This window comes from Rana temporaria, chromosome 9, assembly GCF_905171775.1.
Source record: "Rana temporaria chromosome 9, aRanTem1.1, whole genome shotgun sequence".
Lineage (NCBI taxonomy): Eukaryota > Metazoa > Chordata > Amphibia > Anura > Ranidae > Rana > Rana temporaria.
In genome coordinates, this window is record NC_053497.1 from 44,271,112 (window position 1) to 44,286,993 (window position 15,882).

General features: G+C 47.7%; 1 protein-coding gene across 1 annotated transcript in view; it reads right to left on the reverse strand.

Annotated features, from left to right (window-relative positions):
• Positions 1-5,725: 5,725 nt before the first annotated feature.
• LOC120913419 (galectin-4-like) overlaps positions 5,726-15,882 on the reverse strand; it is a 53,159-nt gene continuing 43,002 nt past the window's right edge. The window contains exons 8-9 of the mRNA XM_040323330.1: positions 7,949-8,114; positions 5,726-5,995 (exon numbers count right to left, since the gene is read on the reverse strand). Of these exons, the coding sequence (XP_040179264.1) occupies positions 5,849-5,995; positions 7,949-8,114 (313 nt within the window). The 3' untranslated portion in view covers positions 5,726-5,848. The remainder of the gene's footprint in view (positions 5,996-7,948; positions 8,115-15,882) is intronic.

Sequence of the window (15,882 nt, forward strand, 5' to 3'; positions counted from 1 at the left end):
TTTCACAGCAAAAAATGCATTTACAATGCATTGTTTACTGTGGAAATGACAGTTGCAGTTTGGGAGTTAACCACAGGGGGCGCTGATGGGTTATGTGTGACCTGAAGTGTGTTTACAACTGTAGGGGGTTGTGGCTGTAGGAGTGACATCATCGATTGTGTCCCCCTATAAAAGGGATGACACGATCGATGCAGGCGCCACAGTGAAGAACGGGGAAGCCGTGTTTACACACAGCTCTCCCCGTTCTTCAGCTCCGGGACACCAGCGGCGATCGGGTCCGCGAGTCCAGCGGTCCCGGAGCTTCGGACCGGGTTGCGGGAGCGCGCCCACGACCCACGGGACGTACCTGTACGTGCCCAGCCGTGCCATTCTGCCATCGTATATGTGCAGGAGGCGGTCCTTAAGTGGTTAATTGGCACTACAAAAAATGCTCCTGGAGTCCTAGTAAGGTGCAGAAAAAGTAGGGACAACATGCAAACGACTCAAGGTTTAAACTAGGGTTGTCCTGATACTAGTATCGGTATCGCGACCGATACTGAGCATTTGCTCCCTATGCTTCACCCGATACTTTTTTTTTTTTTCACCCGAGAGCAGAGCAGTCCTCGGGTATGTCCCTAATGGAGGAGAGGAGAGCTGCTGCCGTCTAGTTGATCAGCGCTCATGGAACATAACGGTTTTCATTTGAATAGCTGTGTGTTCCCCATCGTGACGTCGTCATATATAGCCCCTCCCCCTTGTCCGGGCACTTTGATAGACAGGATTGGACGGGGGATCTGTCTATCAAAGTGCCCGAACAAGAGGAAGGGGCTATACAGGGCCGGACTGGGAATAAAAACCAGCCCTGGAAATGATTTCATACCAGCCCCATAGCATTATTATACTAGCCCAACATCATAACGTCATGCGCTTTGCCTGCGGTATAGCTGCGGTGCTCACTCATTTCAATGGGCAAGAGCAGTGGAGGAGTGTGAGAAGCCGCTCTTTCAGGGTGCTTTGCAGGCGCTATCTTTAGCGTTACAGCGCCTGCAAAGCATGTCCGTATGAAAGGGGTCGAACACTGATATAAAGGGGGCACTGGTGACCAGAGACCCCACTTATATCAGAGTCCACTGCATTCTCCTTTACATCAGAGTGCCCTCTTGCACTGTAAGGTTGAATCCTGCAGACTATGATATAAAGGGGAATGTGGGGAGGACTCTGGTGACCAGAGCCCACCTTCCTCAGAAAGTGAACAGTAAGGTAAGGGGGAAACCTTTAGATCAGTGCCCCCTTACAATATTGTATTGACCCCCCCCCCCCCTTTGACTGGCCTGGCGGGGGTGTCACTGACCTCCTCTCAGGTGTACCTTGCGAGGCTCAGTCACTCGGCTCCAGCTTGGTGGCTCTGGTTTTATCCCATAGTTTTCTCTCTACAGTCCATACATGTCTGACTTCTCCCATGACCCCCATCCTGGCAGACCTGATATAAGACAAGAAAAGGTCAGAGGCTGCGGATGGTACAGGGGAGGTCAGAGGCTGCAGAGGGGGGGGGGGGGCAGGAGGTCAGAGGCTGCGGAGGTCAGGGTCTGCAGGGGGGGGCCAGGAGGTCAGAGGCTGTGGAGGGGGGGGGGGACAGGAGGTCAGAGGCTGTGGAGGGGGGGGGACAGGAGGTCAGAGGCTGTGGAGGGGGGGAACAGGAGGTCAGAGGCTGCAGAGGTCAGGGGCTGCATGGGGGGGGGCAGGAGGTCAGAGGCTGTGTAGGGGGGGGGGGTAACAGGAGGTCAGAGGCTGTGGAGGGGGGGGGAGCAGGAGGTCAGATGCTGTGGAGGTCAGGGGCTGCAGGGGGGGCAGAAGGTCAGATGCTGTGGTGGGGGGAACAGGAGGTCAGAGGCTGCGGAAGGGGTCAGGGTCTGCAGGGGGCAGGAGGTCAGAGGCTGTGGAGGGGGGGGGGCAGGAGGTCAGAGGCTGTGGAGGGGGGGCTGCTGCAGGGGGGGGCAGGGAGTCAGATGCTGTGGAGGGGGGGAACAGGAGGTCAGAGGCTGTGGAGGGGGGAGGCAGGAGGTCAGACGCTGCAGGGAGGGGATGTAGGAAGAGGCACAGGCTACACACGCCAGAAGAGACCTCGCCTCAGTGAGCGGCGCGTATTTTATAGGCAGGCAGAATTTACGACAACAAAATTTGTTGTCGGGGAAAATTTGAGAACGAGCTCTCAAATTTTTTGTTGTCGGAAATTCCGACAGCAAATGTCCGATGGAGCATACACACTACAAATTTTCCGACAAAAAGATCTGATCAAACATTTTTTTTTCTGTTTGTTGCTTCCTGCCTATAAATTAAAGATTAGTAATGTAATGGCAACATTTGCCGGTCATGTAAATATTTACTTGTGTATAGTTTCAACAAATCATTTCCTTAATAGGAAATCCTTGACAGTGGAATGTTTGTATTTGTAGATTAGGGAAGTAAATTAATATAATGCGTTTGTCATAGCTACTGTTTATACTGTAGCGGTTCTGGAAAAACAAAAGGAAATCCTGGGTGGTGGCCATTGCTCTCTGTGCAGTTACCTGAACCCTGCAGACTCCTCCATCCATTCATCCTCTTCTGGATTTAGGTACTCTTCTAGACGATTTCTCTGATCCTGTTTTATCCTCAATGCCTGCCTCTGGCTTCACTCTTCTCTTCGTCATCAGCTCACATCTCTGCCCTTTGCATTATTTCCAGTGCAGTGGTTGCAGATAAAGTACGTGTTGCACACTGGGATCTGAGATCTCTTTATAATGGATATGAAGAGGTGTGTGGACCTTGTAGCTCAAAATTGGGGATCTCACAACAGGGGACAATGACAGATCAACTCTTCAGCATCTTCTAAATATTGAAACATTGAAATATTGTTTTTTGTATAGAAATTGCAACTTGCAAGTCAGGGCCGGTGCGAAGATTTTTGTCTACTTAGGTGAAGGTGCATTTTAAAGCCTCCATTTATAGGAACTGACACATTTGAGGAGGCTATTATGCTGACAGCCGCTTTATGATTTACTGCTGTTCAGGAGCTCTGAGCTTCAGTAAAATGGCAGCCTCCAACAAGAAGAAATAGGAACAATGCTGGAGGCAATTTTACAGACACACTCATTTTGGTAGCATAATTATTAATGTGGAATGCATGTTCGTTACTAAAGAACATTTTTTTTATCAAGTTGTTATGGGTAAAGTTCCGCTTCAAAGAATGTTCTACTGAGAGAAATGCATGATGTGGGCTGCCATTACTGAATGTATAGAATTTGTTCCCTCTATATGCTTAAGATTATTATTTTTTTGTTGACAAGACTATACATTTTATTAACCACTTCAGCCCCGGAGGATTTGACTGCCCAATGACCAGGCTATTTTTGGCGATTCAGTACTTCAACGGTTTAATTGACAATTGCGCAGTTGTGCGACATGACTCCCAAACAAAATTGGTGTTTCCCACAAATAGAGCTTTCTTTTGGTGGTATTTGATCACCTCTGCAGGTTTTATTTTTTGCGATTATAACAAAAAAAGAGCAACAATTTTGAAAAAAAAACAATATTTTGTACTTTTTGCTATAATAAATATCCCCCCCCCAAAAAAAATATATATATGTGTGTGTGTGTGTGTATGTATGTGTGTGTGTGTGTGTGTTGTGTGTGTGTGTGTGTGTATATATATATATATATACTACACAGTAATATCTTCTCAGTTTAGGCCGATATGTATTCTTCTACATATTTTTGTTAAAAAAAAAAACACTGCAATAAGCGTATATTGATTGGTTTGCGCAAAAGTTATAGCGTCTACAAAATAGGGGATAGATTTATGGTATTTTTATGTATATCTTTTTTCTTTTTTTTTTTTTTTACTGATAATGGCAGTGATTGTTTATTGTGACTGTGACATTATGACAGACACATCGGACACTTTTGATGCCATTTTGGGACCATTGTCATTTATACAGCGAACAGTGCTATAAAAATGCACTGATTACTGTGTAAATGACACTGACAGGGAAGGGGTTAACACTAGGGGGTGAGGAAGGGGTTAAGTGTGTCCCTAGGAGTGATTTTAACAGTGAGGGGCTGGGCTACCAGTGACACGACATTGATAAACTGCTCCCGATGACAGGGAGCAGTAGATCACTGTCCTGTCCCAAGGCAGGACAGGGAAATGCCTTGTTTACACAGGCATCTCCCTGTTCTGCAGCTCCGTGACACGGCGGACATCAAGTCTGCGGGTCCCGCGGTGGGAATTCAAAGCAATGTACTTGTACATTGGTTTGCACAGCTGTGATGTTCTGCCAACGTATATATCTGCAGGAGGCGGTCGGCAAGAAGTTAATCGGATATCTGCAAAGTGTTTGTGTGATGTATGTATGTGTGCGTGTATGTAATATGAAAGAAGGCCTTCTGGGTCTCTCTTTAAATATTTAAACCCTTTTCTCCTGCATAATGCACGTTGGTTCCGTACACGCTTAGTTCCCAATCCGTACACGGTCACTTACACTGTATGAACAGAACTCCCAAGGCTGTTTTAAGAATTTATGCACAGTATCTTACTCATCAGCTTCAAAGAGTGACTAGAGTTTTCACATCAGTTACCGCTCAAGAAAAACCTACCCTGTAATGTCCCTACTACACACTGTAGAGTCCATTTAGTTGAAATCGAATGAATCTATTCGTATGTTTTGGGGTTTGCGCCAGGAAATTGGAGCAGCAGGAGGAGATCCTACAGGAGGAAGAATAGCAGGAGGAATAACCTACAAACACCATTCAGTGTGGCTAGTGGGAACTTATTTTAGCCTATTTCCCCACCACTGGTGGACACCACGTTGGCACTGAGTGCATTCAAACTTTAGGCTTCATTCACACTTGTACGACTTCAAAGTTGCGCCGACTTTGGAGTGCAACTTTGACGCAACTTTGGATGGGTTGCATGACAAGTCACACAAGTGTGAATGCAGCCTTAACAGATTGCAGTTCTCGTAAAAGAAGATTCATTCTTGGAATGCATTATCCTTTTCGTGGTCATATGTAATTTATAATACAGTTTCTACAATGATGCCCCTGTATAAGAGCGATGGAGGAACCTTTGTGGGGGTGTTTGTGGAAGAACGAATGCACAGCTCTGGACAGAGCTACACAGTAAAGATTGCTGAAAAGGGGATGCACAGGATTCACTGCGCTTCCCGCATCGCATTAGTGTGAGCCAGGGATAACCGTATTATTGCACTCCTGGCTCCTAGTTAATTCATTTTTTTTAGGGGATGTGACTGCCCCTTTCTAGGTGTGTTGAGAGTTCTCTTCCCCCTGATGGTGGTCCTATTTTCCATCCGACTGGCAGAACAGATGAAAACGGACCGCCTGTATTTTCCCATAGAGGAGAGTGGGTCTCTGTCCATTTCCGCTCTACACAGTGAGTGAACACAGACCTGTCATCCGCCGGCTTAACGGGGATCAGCAGAGCCATCCCACGCTGAGCAAGTGGATCCCGTTAAGCCAGGGGTCTCAAACTGGCGGCCCTCCAGCTGTTGCAGAACTACAAGTCCCATCATGCCTCTGCCTGTGGGAGTTATGCTTGTAACTGTCAGCCTTGCAATGCCTCATGGGACTTTGTAGATGGCCGTCTGTTTGAGACCCCTGCATTAAGAGGAGGCGCCTATGTGAAAGGGACCTTATTCTACAATCAACATGCCCAGGCTAAAGGTTGTTCATAAATGGAGGAGACATCTTTTGTTTTATATAAAGTATTTACTAAATTTTATTATTGAAGTTCAGATTAGGTGATCAGGATAAAGTTGTTGGTAACTGATGACTTGAATTTTGGGAGGTCGATGGCTGGTTGACGACTTAATTAGATCAATACGTAAAAAAGTTTTACATTGCCGTCCACTTCCAGGGTGTCCACTTGCGCTAAATTCTGCATGCGGTAATCAAAGTCAAAATGGTGACTTCCATTCATAAAGATCTTAAATGCCTTCTGTCCAGCGCGAATAGAAAGCTGCAAGGAAATACAATGTATAAGCTCACAGTATCTAATAATGACCATGGACAATACTGTGTATAAAGTTCCTAATACTGTAACTAAAATCATGCATTTTTGAACAGCCCAATGGCCAACCAGCTGTTGGTGAATTACAACTCTCACCATGGCTAATTGACAGTTAGCAGGTTGTCCATCCTTGATTCAGGGGTCACAACCAAGAGCAGACTTACAGCTTGAGACCCGAAACCAAAAATTGTATATATGGCAGTTTACCAATCATTAGACATGAGTCTAAGGCCGGGTTCACACTGGTACGATAAGACTGTTGTACTACTTTGGATCCGACTTTGCCCTGCGACTTGAAGTCCGAAATGCGTTCCGACTTCAATGAACAGGGATCCGACTTCGAACCCCCGACAATACCAAGCACTGTGTCTGGTACGAGTTTTTAGGGGGAACTCTACGCCAAATAAAAAAACAAAACCTCATGGGTTCCCTCTCTAAGAGCATACCAGACCCTTCGGTCTGGTATGAATTTTAAGGGGAACCCCCTTTGCCGAAAAAACGGCATGGGGTCCCCCCAAATTCCATACCAGACCCTTATCCGAGCATGCAGCCCGGCCAGTCAGAAAAGGGGGTGGGGGTAAGCAAGCAGCCCCCCTCCTGAACCATACCAGGCCGCATGCCCTCAACATGGGGGAGTGGATGCTTTTATTAGGCAGCCCCGGGGGTTTCTTCTGCCTTCTGCCCTCACCGGCTCTTCTCCGCTCTCTCTTCGGTTCATCTCCCTCTGTCTGGTGTCTTCTGCGGGGTCTCCCCCACCATCTTCTGCTCTTTTGCCCGCTCTTTTGCTAGCTCTTGCCTGGTCTTCTCCATTGTCTTTTTCCCTCTTCTCTTCTTCCGATGTTGACACAATGCTCTAATGCCCTGTGCACGGTGTGCCACTACTTATATTGGCATGGGGCAGGGTCACCGAATGCCCGCCCCTTATGACATCACCACTTGCCATGGCCTGGGTGGTGACGTCATAAGGGGTGGGGCCTCCGGGTGACGTAGCACTGTGACCCCGCCCCTTGCCAATATATGTAGTGGCATATCGCGCACCGGGCATTAGAGCGGGAGAGAGCGTTGTGTCAACATCGAAAGAAGAGAAGAGGGAAGAAGACAATGGAGAAGACCGGGCAAGAGCTAGCAAAAGAGCAGGCAAAAGAGTAGAAGATGGTGAAGGAGACCCGGCAGAAGACACCAGACAGAGGGAGATGAACCGAAGAGAGAGCGGAGAAGAGCCGGTGAGGGCAGAAGAAGTCGGAAGAGACCCCCTGGAGCTACCTAATAAATTACTTTAAAAAGCTGTTTAGTGTGCTTTATTTTTGACACTTTTTTGAAGGTAAATGGGTTGGTGTACAATGTACCCCATATTCATTCACATAGGGTGGGGCTGGGATCTGAGGGCCCCCTTGTTAAAGGGGGCTCCCAGATAACGATAAGCCCCCTGCCCGCAGACCCCAACAACCAACGGCCAGGGTTGTCAGGAAGAGGTCCTTGTCCTCATCGACATGGGGACAAGGTGCTTTGGGGCAGGGGGGGCGCCAGCGCCCCCCCCGGCCCCAAAGCACCCACCCCCCATGTTGAGGGCATTCGGTCTGGCGTCCTTACCCCCTTTCCTTACTGGCCGGGCTGTGTGCTCGAATAAGGTGTGGTATGGACTTTGGGGGGTCCACATTGTTTGTTTTTTTTTTGTTTTTTTGGGGGGTTTTTCATGCGACATGAGCTCCCAATGTCGGAGCGTTTGTCCTACAGTGTGAACCCGGACTTATGCAGAAAAAACGCACCACTGTGTTCTTTTATCACAGTTTGAAAAATGCACTGAAAAAATGCGTCAAAAACACAGTAAAAACGCTGCAGAAACGCATATGCGTTTTTACGATGGAGTAGTGTGAAGTAGCCTTATGTTGCACAGTAGCTTACCTCAAAGTAGTCACCCTGCTTGATTGGGTTTTTGGCAACCTGTGTTTCTTCTTGTCCCCAGGTGCCATTGACGAAGCTGTTTCTGACTAGAGTGCCTTTGTTCAGTCGTGGGTTAAAATGAAATGCAATATCATTGGTCATTCCACTTTTGAGGTTTACACTAAAGCTGTAGAAGAAAAGGAAAAAATAACTTTATTTACTATAATTAAAAAGGCTTTTCGTTTTCAGTAAATATGAAAAAATGGCTCCAGCTGCTGTCTCAGCAAATGAGGAGCAAAAGACCCAGAAGAGCCAAGGCTCTCATGCAATATCGCTGGATCAAGGTGGGTATTAGGTGGGTATTAGGGGGGCTGCTGCGCACAGAAGGTAAAAAATCTTGAGCCTTTAGAACAACTTTAAAGTAATATTAAAGTCTCTTTAAAGAAAATAAAAATAACAAACATGTCATTACTTGCCTGCTCTGTTCAGAGTTTTGCACAGAGCAGCCCTGATCCTCCTCTTCTCAGGTCCCTCACCGGCGCTCCTGGCCCCTCCCTCTTGCCGAGTGCCCCCACAGCAAGCAACTTGCAATGGTGGCACCAAAGCAGGCTCGCTTCCCGAGCTGCAGCTTTACAGTCCATTGACAACAGTGAGGCAAATGGTTACTGCTGCTTTCTCAGCCAATGGGGAGGAAGAGACCTAGGAGAGCAGCCGCTCTCGTGCACATCACTGGACCAGGATTGGGCTCTGGTAAGTATTGGGGGGGGGGGGGCTGGGGGCTGCATACTTTTTTACCTTAAAACTTTACATCCACTTTGAGTGGTTGTAAACCTTAGTCATGAAATCTGAGCTTAGCACATATGTCTGTAGTGTTTACTCGTCTTTCTCCAAAGCTCTAATGCTGTGTACACACGATCGGAAATTCCGACAAAAAAAAACATGGATTTTTTTCCAACTGAATTTTGGCTCAAACTTGAGTTGCATACACACAGTCACATAAAATTCCGACCGTCAAGAACACGGTGATGTACAACACTACAACGAACCAAGAAAAATGAAGTTCAATGATGCCAGGGTGTCAAAAATCATTGCACCAGCCCTGCCCACTGCCTTCTCCTTCCTTCCTTCCCTCCTCTCTCCAGTGGTCTGACTAAGCCCTTGCCCCACCACCTCCTCCCAACTTTGTGCACTGCACAAACAATTCTAGGGGAATATAGTCAGCAGCTCCCTTCCTGTTAGCTTACTATCTACACCAGGGGTCTCAAACTCAAATTACCTAAGGGCCACAAGACAAGTTTTCATATGCCATGAGGGGCCGCATGCAAACTTTCAAACTTCAAAAACAACAGTACTGGTGTCAGCGAACACATTATTAACCCCCAGCACTGGTGTCAGCGAGTGCATTATTACCACCAGCACTGGTGTAAGTCAGGGTTTGACCAATTTGCTTGGAATCTAGGAGCCAGCTAAAAAAGTTAGGAGCCAGAAAACGCACCCCGTCCCGAAGAGGTTGCGCGCAGAAGCGAACACATACGTGAGCAGCGCCCGCATATGTAAACGGTGTTCAAACCACACGTGAGGTATCGCCGCGATTGGTAGAGTGAGAGCAATAATTCTAGCTCCTCTGTAACTTAAAACATGCAACCTGTAGATTTTTTTAAACGTCGCCTATGAAGATTTTAAAGGGTAAAAATGTTTGTCGGCATTCCACAAGCGGACACAATTTTGAAGCGTGACATGTTGGGTATGAATTTACTCGGCGTAACATTATCTTTCATAATATTAAAAAAAATGGGGATAACTTTACTGTTGTCTTATTTTTTAATTAAAAAAAGTGTAATTTTTTCCCAAAAAAGTGCGCTTGTAAGACCGCTGCGCAAATACGGCGTAACAGAAAGTATTGCAACGATCGCTATTTTATTCTCTAGGGTGTTAGGATAAAAAATATATATAATGTTTGGGGGTTCTAATTAGAGTGAAGAAGATGGCAGTGTAAAATGACATTAGAATTGCTGTTTAACTTGTAATGCTTAACTTGTAATACCAACGGCCACCACCAGATGGCGCCAGCTCCCAAAAAAAAAAAAGAGATTTTTAATACAGCTTACCTGTAAAATCTTTTTCTTGGAGTACATCACGGGACACAGAGCGGCATTCATTACTATATGGGTTATATGGAGTACCTTCAGGTGTAGACACTGGCAATCTCAAACAGGAAATGCCCCTCCCTATATAACCCCCTCCCATAGGAGGAGTACCTCAGTTTTGTAGCAAGCAGTATGCCTCCCAAAATGGTCCTCAAAAAAGAGGGGTGGGAGCTCTGTGTCCCGTGATGTACTCCAAGAAAAAGATTTTACAGGTAAGCTGTATTAAAATCTCTTTTTCTTTATCGTACATCACGGGGACACAGAGCGGCATTCATTACTATATGGGATGTCCCAAAGCAATGCTTACAATGAGGGGAGGGAGAACATCTCCAAGACAAAAGGATTTAATTTAGAGATATACTCAAATCATAATAAATCCAACTTAGTTGAGAAAAATAAATTTTTAAATTTAACTCGAACAAGAGGAGCCCCCGGAATCCGAGGGTCTCAAACTGCAGCCTGCAGCACTGCCTGCCCGAAGGCAGTATCAGTATTCCTTCTTACGTCCAACTTGTAGAATTTTGTAAACGTGTGGACAGAAGACCAGGTTGCCGCCCTTGCAAACTTGAGCCATAGAGATCTGGTGGTGTGCTGCCCAGGAGGCGCCCATGGCTCTAGTAGAATGAGCCTTTAATGATACTGGAGGAGGCAACCCTTTCAAGCCGTAGGCCTGAGTGATTAATTGCTTAATCCACCTAGAAATGGTGGACTTTGCAGCTGCCTGCCCCTTCTTGGGCCCATCCGGTAAAATGAACAGCACATCTGTCTTCCGGATCTTCTTTGTAGCTTTAAGATAGGCCTTCATGGCCCTGACAATATCCAAGGTATGCAGCAACCCTTCCTTTCTGGAAGTAGGTTTAGGGAAGAAGGATGGTAATACCAAATCCTGGTTCAAATGAAAACTGGATATGACCTTCGGAAGGAAGGAAGGATGAGGGCGGAGAAACGACCCTGTCCTTATGAAAAACAAGATATGGTTCCTTACAGGATAAGGCTGCCAGCTCCGAAACTCTTCTTGCGGAAACTATGGCAACCAAAAATACTAACTTCCTTGTCAGTAGAACCAAAGGAATATCAGCCAACGGCTCAAACGGTTGTTTCTGTAAACTTGACAGAACAAGATTTAAATCCCACGGACAAAGCGGGGATTTAACTGGAGGTCTAATACGTAAGACCCCTTGAAGGAAGGTCTTAACCAGCGAGTGGGTGGCCAGCGGCCGCTGAAACCACACTGACAGAGCAGAATCTGTCCTTTGATTGTGCTTAATGCCAATCCTTTATCCACTCCTAGCTGGAGAAAACTTAATACTCTATCGATGGTAAATTTGCGAGAAAGCCATCGCTTGGACTCACACCAGCCTACATAGGCCTTCCAGACCCTGTAATAAATCACCCTAGAGACCGGTTTCCTGGCTCTGATTAGGGTAGAGATTACTTTCTGAGACAGACCTCTACCCCTGAGAATCAGGGATTCAGCTTCCAGGCTGTCAAATTTAGATGCCGTAAGGCAGGGTGGAGGATCGGACCTTGCGATAGCAGGTCTGGCCGTAGAGGAAGAGTCCAAGGGTCTCCCACTACCATCCTTAAGATTAGTGAGTAGCATGCCCTTCTGGGCCATGCTGGAGGCTACCAGGATGACTGGTATGTGCTCCACCCGGATCCTGCGCAGCAGGCGGGGTAGTAACTGGAGCGGGGGAAACGCATAAAGAAGTTTGAACTGATGCCAAGGGCAAACCAACGCATCGGTTCCGCAGGCCATCGGATCCCTTGAGCGGGACATGAACCTGTCTAGTTTCTTGTTGAGTCTCGATGCCATGATATCCACGTCCGGCACTCCCCATCTTTGGCAGAGTGCTTGAAAGACTAGTGGATGCAGAGACCATTCCCCCGGCCATAGAGTCTGGCGGCTTAAGAAGTCCGCCTGAAAGTTGTCCACTCCTGGAATGAATATTGCCGATATGCAGGGCACATGAGCCTCTGCCCATAGAAGAATCAAGCTCACCTCTCTCTGAGCGGCTTGACTCCTGGTTCCCCCTTGGTGATTTATGTATGCCACGGCCGTGGCATTGTCTGATTGAATTCTCACCGGGAACCCCTGCAATTTTGACGTCCAAGCCCTGAGGGCTAGTCGAGCAGCTCTGAGCTCCAAGATGTTGATGGGCAACTGCTTCTCTGGCTTTGCCCAAGTACCTTGGCGAGTGCAACCATCCAAAATTGCTCCCCAGCCCGTCAGGCTGGCGTCTGTGGTCACTATCTTCCAAGCCACTGGGCTGAAAGACCCCCCCTTCAGTAGATTCTGAGGGTCTAACCACCAACACAGACTTTGTCGGACTCTTGATGAGAGCGGCAACGGGATATCCAAGGCCTGTGGCCTTCTGCTCCATGCTGACAGGATGGCTGCCTGTAGGATGCGAGTGTGGCTCTGGGCGTATGGTACCGCCTCGAATGTGGCCACCATCTTGCCTAGTAACCTCATACATAGGCGAATAGTCGGTTCTTTCTTGCTTAGAACCAGTAGGATTAATTCCTTGATGGCTTTTACCTTCCTCAGAGGTAGGAACACTCCTTGTTGTTCTGTGTCTAATCTCATGCCGAGATATTCCAAACTGCTTTGTGGGCTGGAAAGCTGACTTTTCTCGATTTAGGACCCAGCCGAACCTCTCGAGGTATTGGACCGTGAGGGCCACTGCTCGCTCCAAGCCGGGAGACGAGTGATCTATGACTAGGAGGTCGTCCAGGTATGCTAGGATCGTGACCCCTTGGATCCTTAGTTTGGCTAGGATTGGAGCTAGGACCTTCGTGAACACCCGGGGGGCCGTAGCCAACCCGAAGGGAAGCGCCACGAATTGGAAGTGACGCGAAGCCACCATGAAGCGTAGATATCTTTGATGTGGCTGATAAATTGGAACATGAAGGTAGGCATCCTTTATGTCTATGGACGCCATGAAGTCGTCCTTCTGGAGTGTGGCAGCTGCTGACCGCACGGATTCCATCCGAAATGAGCGGATCTTTAGATATGCATTTACCATCTTTAGGTCCAAAATTGGCCTGACATCTCCATTGGATTTTGGGATGATGAATAGGTTGGAGTAGAAACCCAGCCCCTGTTCCAGGACTGGTACCTCTACTATTACTTCCTGGGAAAGTAGATGATCTAATGCCGATCTTAATGCGGCTCCCTTTTCCGGATCGTTTGGAATCCTCGACTTCTGGAAATGAGGAGGAGGAAACCTTAGGAAATCTAATTTGTAGCCTGTGGCCATGGAAGACCGTACCCACTCGTCGGGAATGCTGGCTTCCCAAATCTCTGAAAAGAGTCGCAGCCTTCCCCCCACCTTCGTGGGTGGGGGCGCCCCTTCATAAGGTTGGCTCGGGGGCTGGTTTTGCTGGTTTGCGAAACCACTGCCTTTTGCCTCTAACAGCCTGTCCTTGTGATCTGCTGTTGAAGCCGAAGTTTGCTTTTGCAGGAGGCCGTCGATACTGCTTGGCATTAGAGGGCCCCTGCCCAGGGGAATACTGTCGTTTAAACGCAGGTCCCTGAACCTTCTTCTTAGTTGGCAAGAGAGTACTCTTGCCGTTTGAAATGGTCTGAATGTATTTATCTAGGTCTTCTCCGAAGAGTCGTCCTCCATGGAAGGGGAACCCTACCAGGAGCTTCTTGCATGGGGGCTCAGCCCCCAGCTTTTTAACCATAAGAGTCTTCTCATATGGATAAGGGATAACGATAAACGTGACGCTTGCTGGATAGAATCCTTGATTGCGTCTACCGTAAAACATATGGCCTTAGGGACATCCGAAAATTTTTCTGCCTGCTGGGCCGGAATAAGTTTAAGCATCTGCTTAAATTGATCCGATAATGCTTGAGCGACCCCAATCGCAGCCACAGCTGGCTGTACTACTGCCCCTGCAGTAGTGAAGGAGTTCTTAAGTAGTGCTTCCAAGCGCTTATCAACTGGATCCTTGAACACCTGTATGTTTTCTACAGGGCATGTTAACGATCTGTTAACACATGAGATGGCTGCGTCACTGCAGGAGTAGCCCATCTTTTGGAAAATTTTTCTTCCATAGGATATAGGACAGAGAACCTTTTAGGTGGTAAGAAGATCTTATCTGGCTTGTTCCAATCTTGGAACAAAATTCCCTCTAATAGAGGATGGATCGGAAACACAGCATTGCTTTGAGGCGCCCTCAGTGAGCCCAAAGCTGAAACCGTCGATACCTGGAGATCTGGTACTGGCAAGTTGAATGTCCTATGGACCAAGTCCGACAATCCTTGAATCCACCAGCTCTCCCTCAGGGAGACTGCCCCAGACTCCTCTGTATCCGGGTCTTCGATCCCTGAACCTACTTGGTTCGTGTCCAAGAGGTCGTCCAGTTCCCCTGAGGAAAGGACCTCCTCTTCTGAGGGTCCGCGCTCGGGCGACGGAGATCTATTCCGCTTACTGCCCCGCATAGCTGCGGATATCATTTTTCCCATGCCTTTCTGCATCTCTTTTAAAGAGGTGAGTAATACCTCCTCCGTGACCATCTTAGGGTTGGACTGACCCGCGTCAGCTCCAGCCCCAGATCCCGATGGCCCCAAGGCTCCCTGTAGGGAAAACAGCGGCATACCATGGTACAATACCGAGGTACACCTGCTACCTATTGGTATTTGGAACTATAAAAGTTAATTGTCCAAACACCTGTTTGGGGGATAAAAAAATGCTTCCTCTCCCCTAGATGACTTTTTTTTTTTTTTTTTTTTTTTTTTTTCGTTTTTGTTTCAAATCCAGGAAAGAAAAAACATTCTGTCCCCCTGAGTAGTATTGCAAAGAAAAACTATGAGATGGAAAAGAAACAGCCTATTTCTAGGCTTGACAAAACAGTCCTCTGAAGACTGCAATATCCTTTCTGGCCACTGTGTGTCCTCGGCGCCCCGTGCTGCCGCTCTGGTCTTTCTCCTCAGTTCCAAAGTATTGATGGAACAAACAAGGAAGGGCCGCCCCTTCCTTTAAGCCACTGACCCGCCCTTCCCCCCCAGCAACCTCAAACAGGAAATGCCCCTCCCGACAGGGGGAGGGGGGGGGGATTTTGGGAGGAAGGGACCTCTCTGTTCCAGCAAACTGCAGCCTGCAGCCTGGAACCATGAGGAGGTCAGCGTTTTGCCTGCTTGCAGGCTCTGAGGAGGAAGACTGAATGGAGCATCGCCTGGAGGCCTGCAGGTAAGCAAAGCTCTCTGACACACACATATATTTTTATATAACACAGGCCCCACTCAATGCTTTTCCAACACTACAAGGGAGGTCACATCTTATGGGGAATAATACATAGAGAGCCATCCTATCTTTATGATATGTGACTAGTTTGCCAGATGCAGTGCATAACTTTAGGCATGTCCCCTGTGACCCCCCAGAAAAAAACCTGCTAAGAACCAAGTTCCGCAAGTTTTCCCCTCACTTACCTGCTCCATGCCGCAGGACTTTGCCAAGCAAGAGGCCCAATCTTCCCCCATCTCCGTGGGGATGTCTAGACCTTCAGGCCCTGGGTTCCTATGAAGGATCCACTGTCCTGGGCCCATATAGCACCCTGGCAACAGAAAACTTTAGGTACCCAAAGGTTTCTAAGTTATGGGCCCAGGGTCCAGCTCTCTAAAAAGAAAAGCATTATGGGCTATACCCCAAGGGTTTGGGGTCCGGTTACTGACCACTTTAGCGCTGAGGCTTTTTTGGACAGAACCGGTAGCTCACCTAATCCCAAGGATGCGGAGGCAAGCTAAACCATGACTAACACCTAAGACACTGGCGTAAAAACTGAGGTACTCCTCCTATG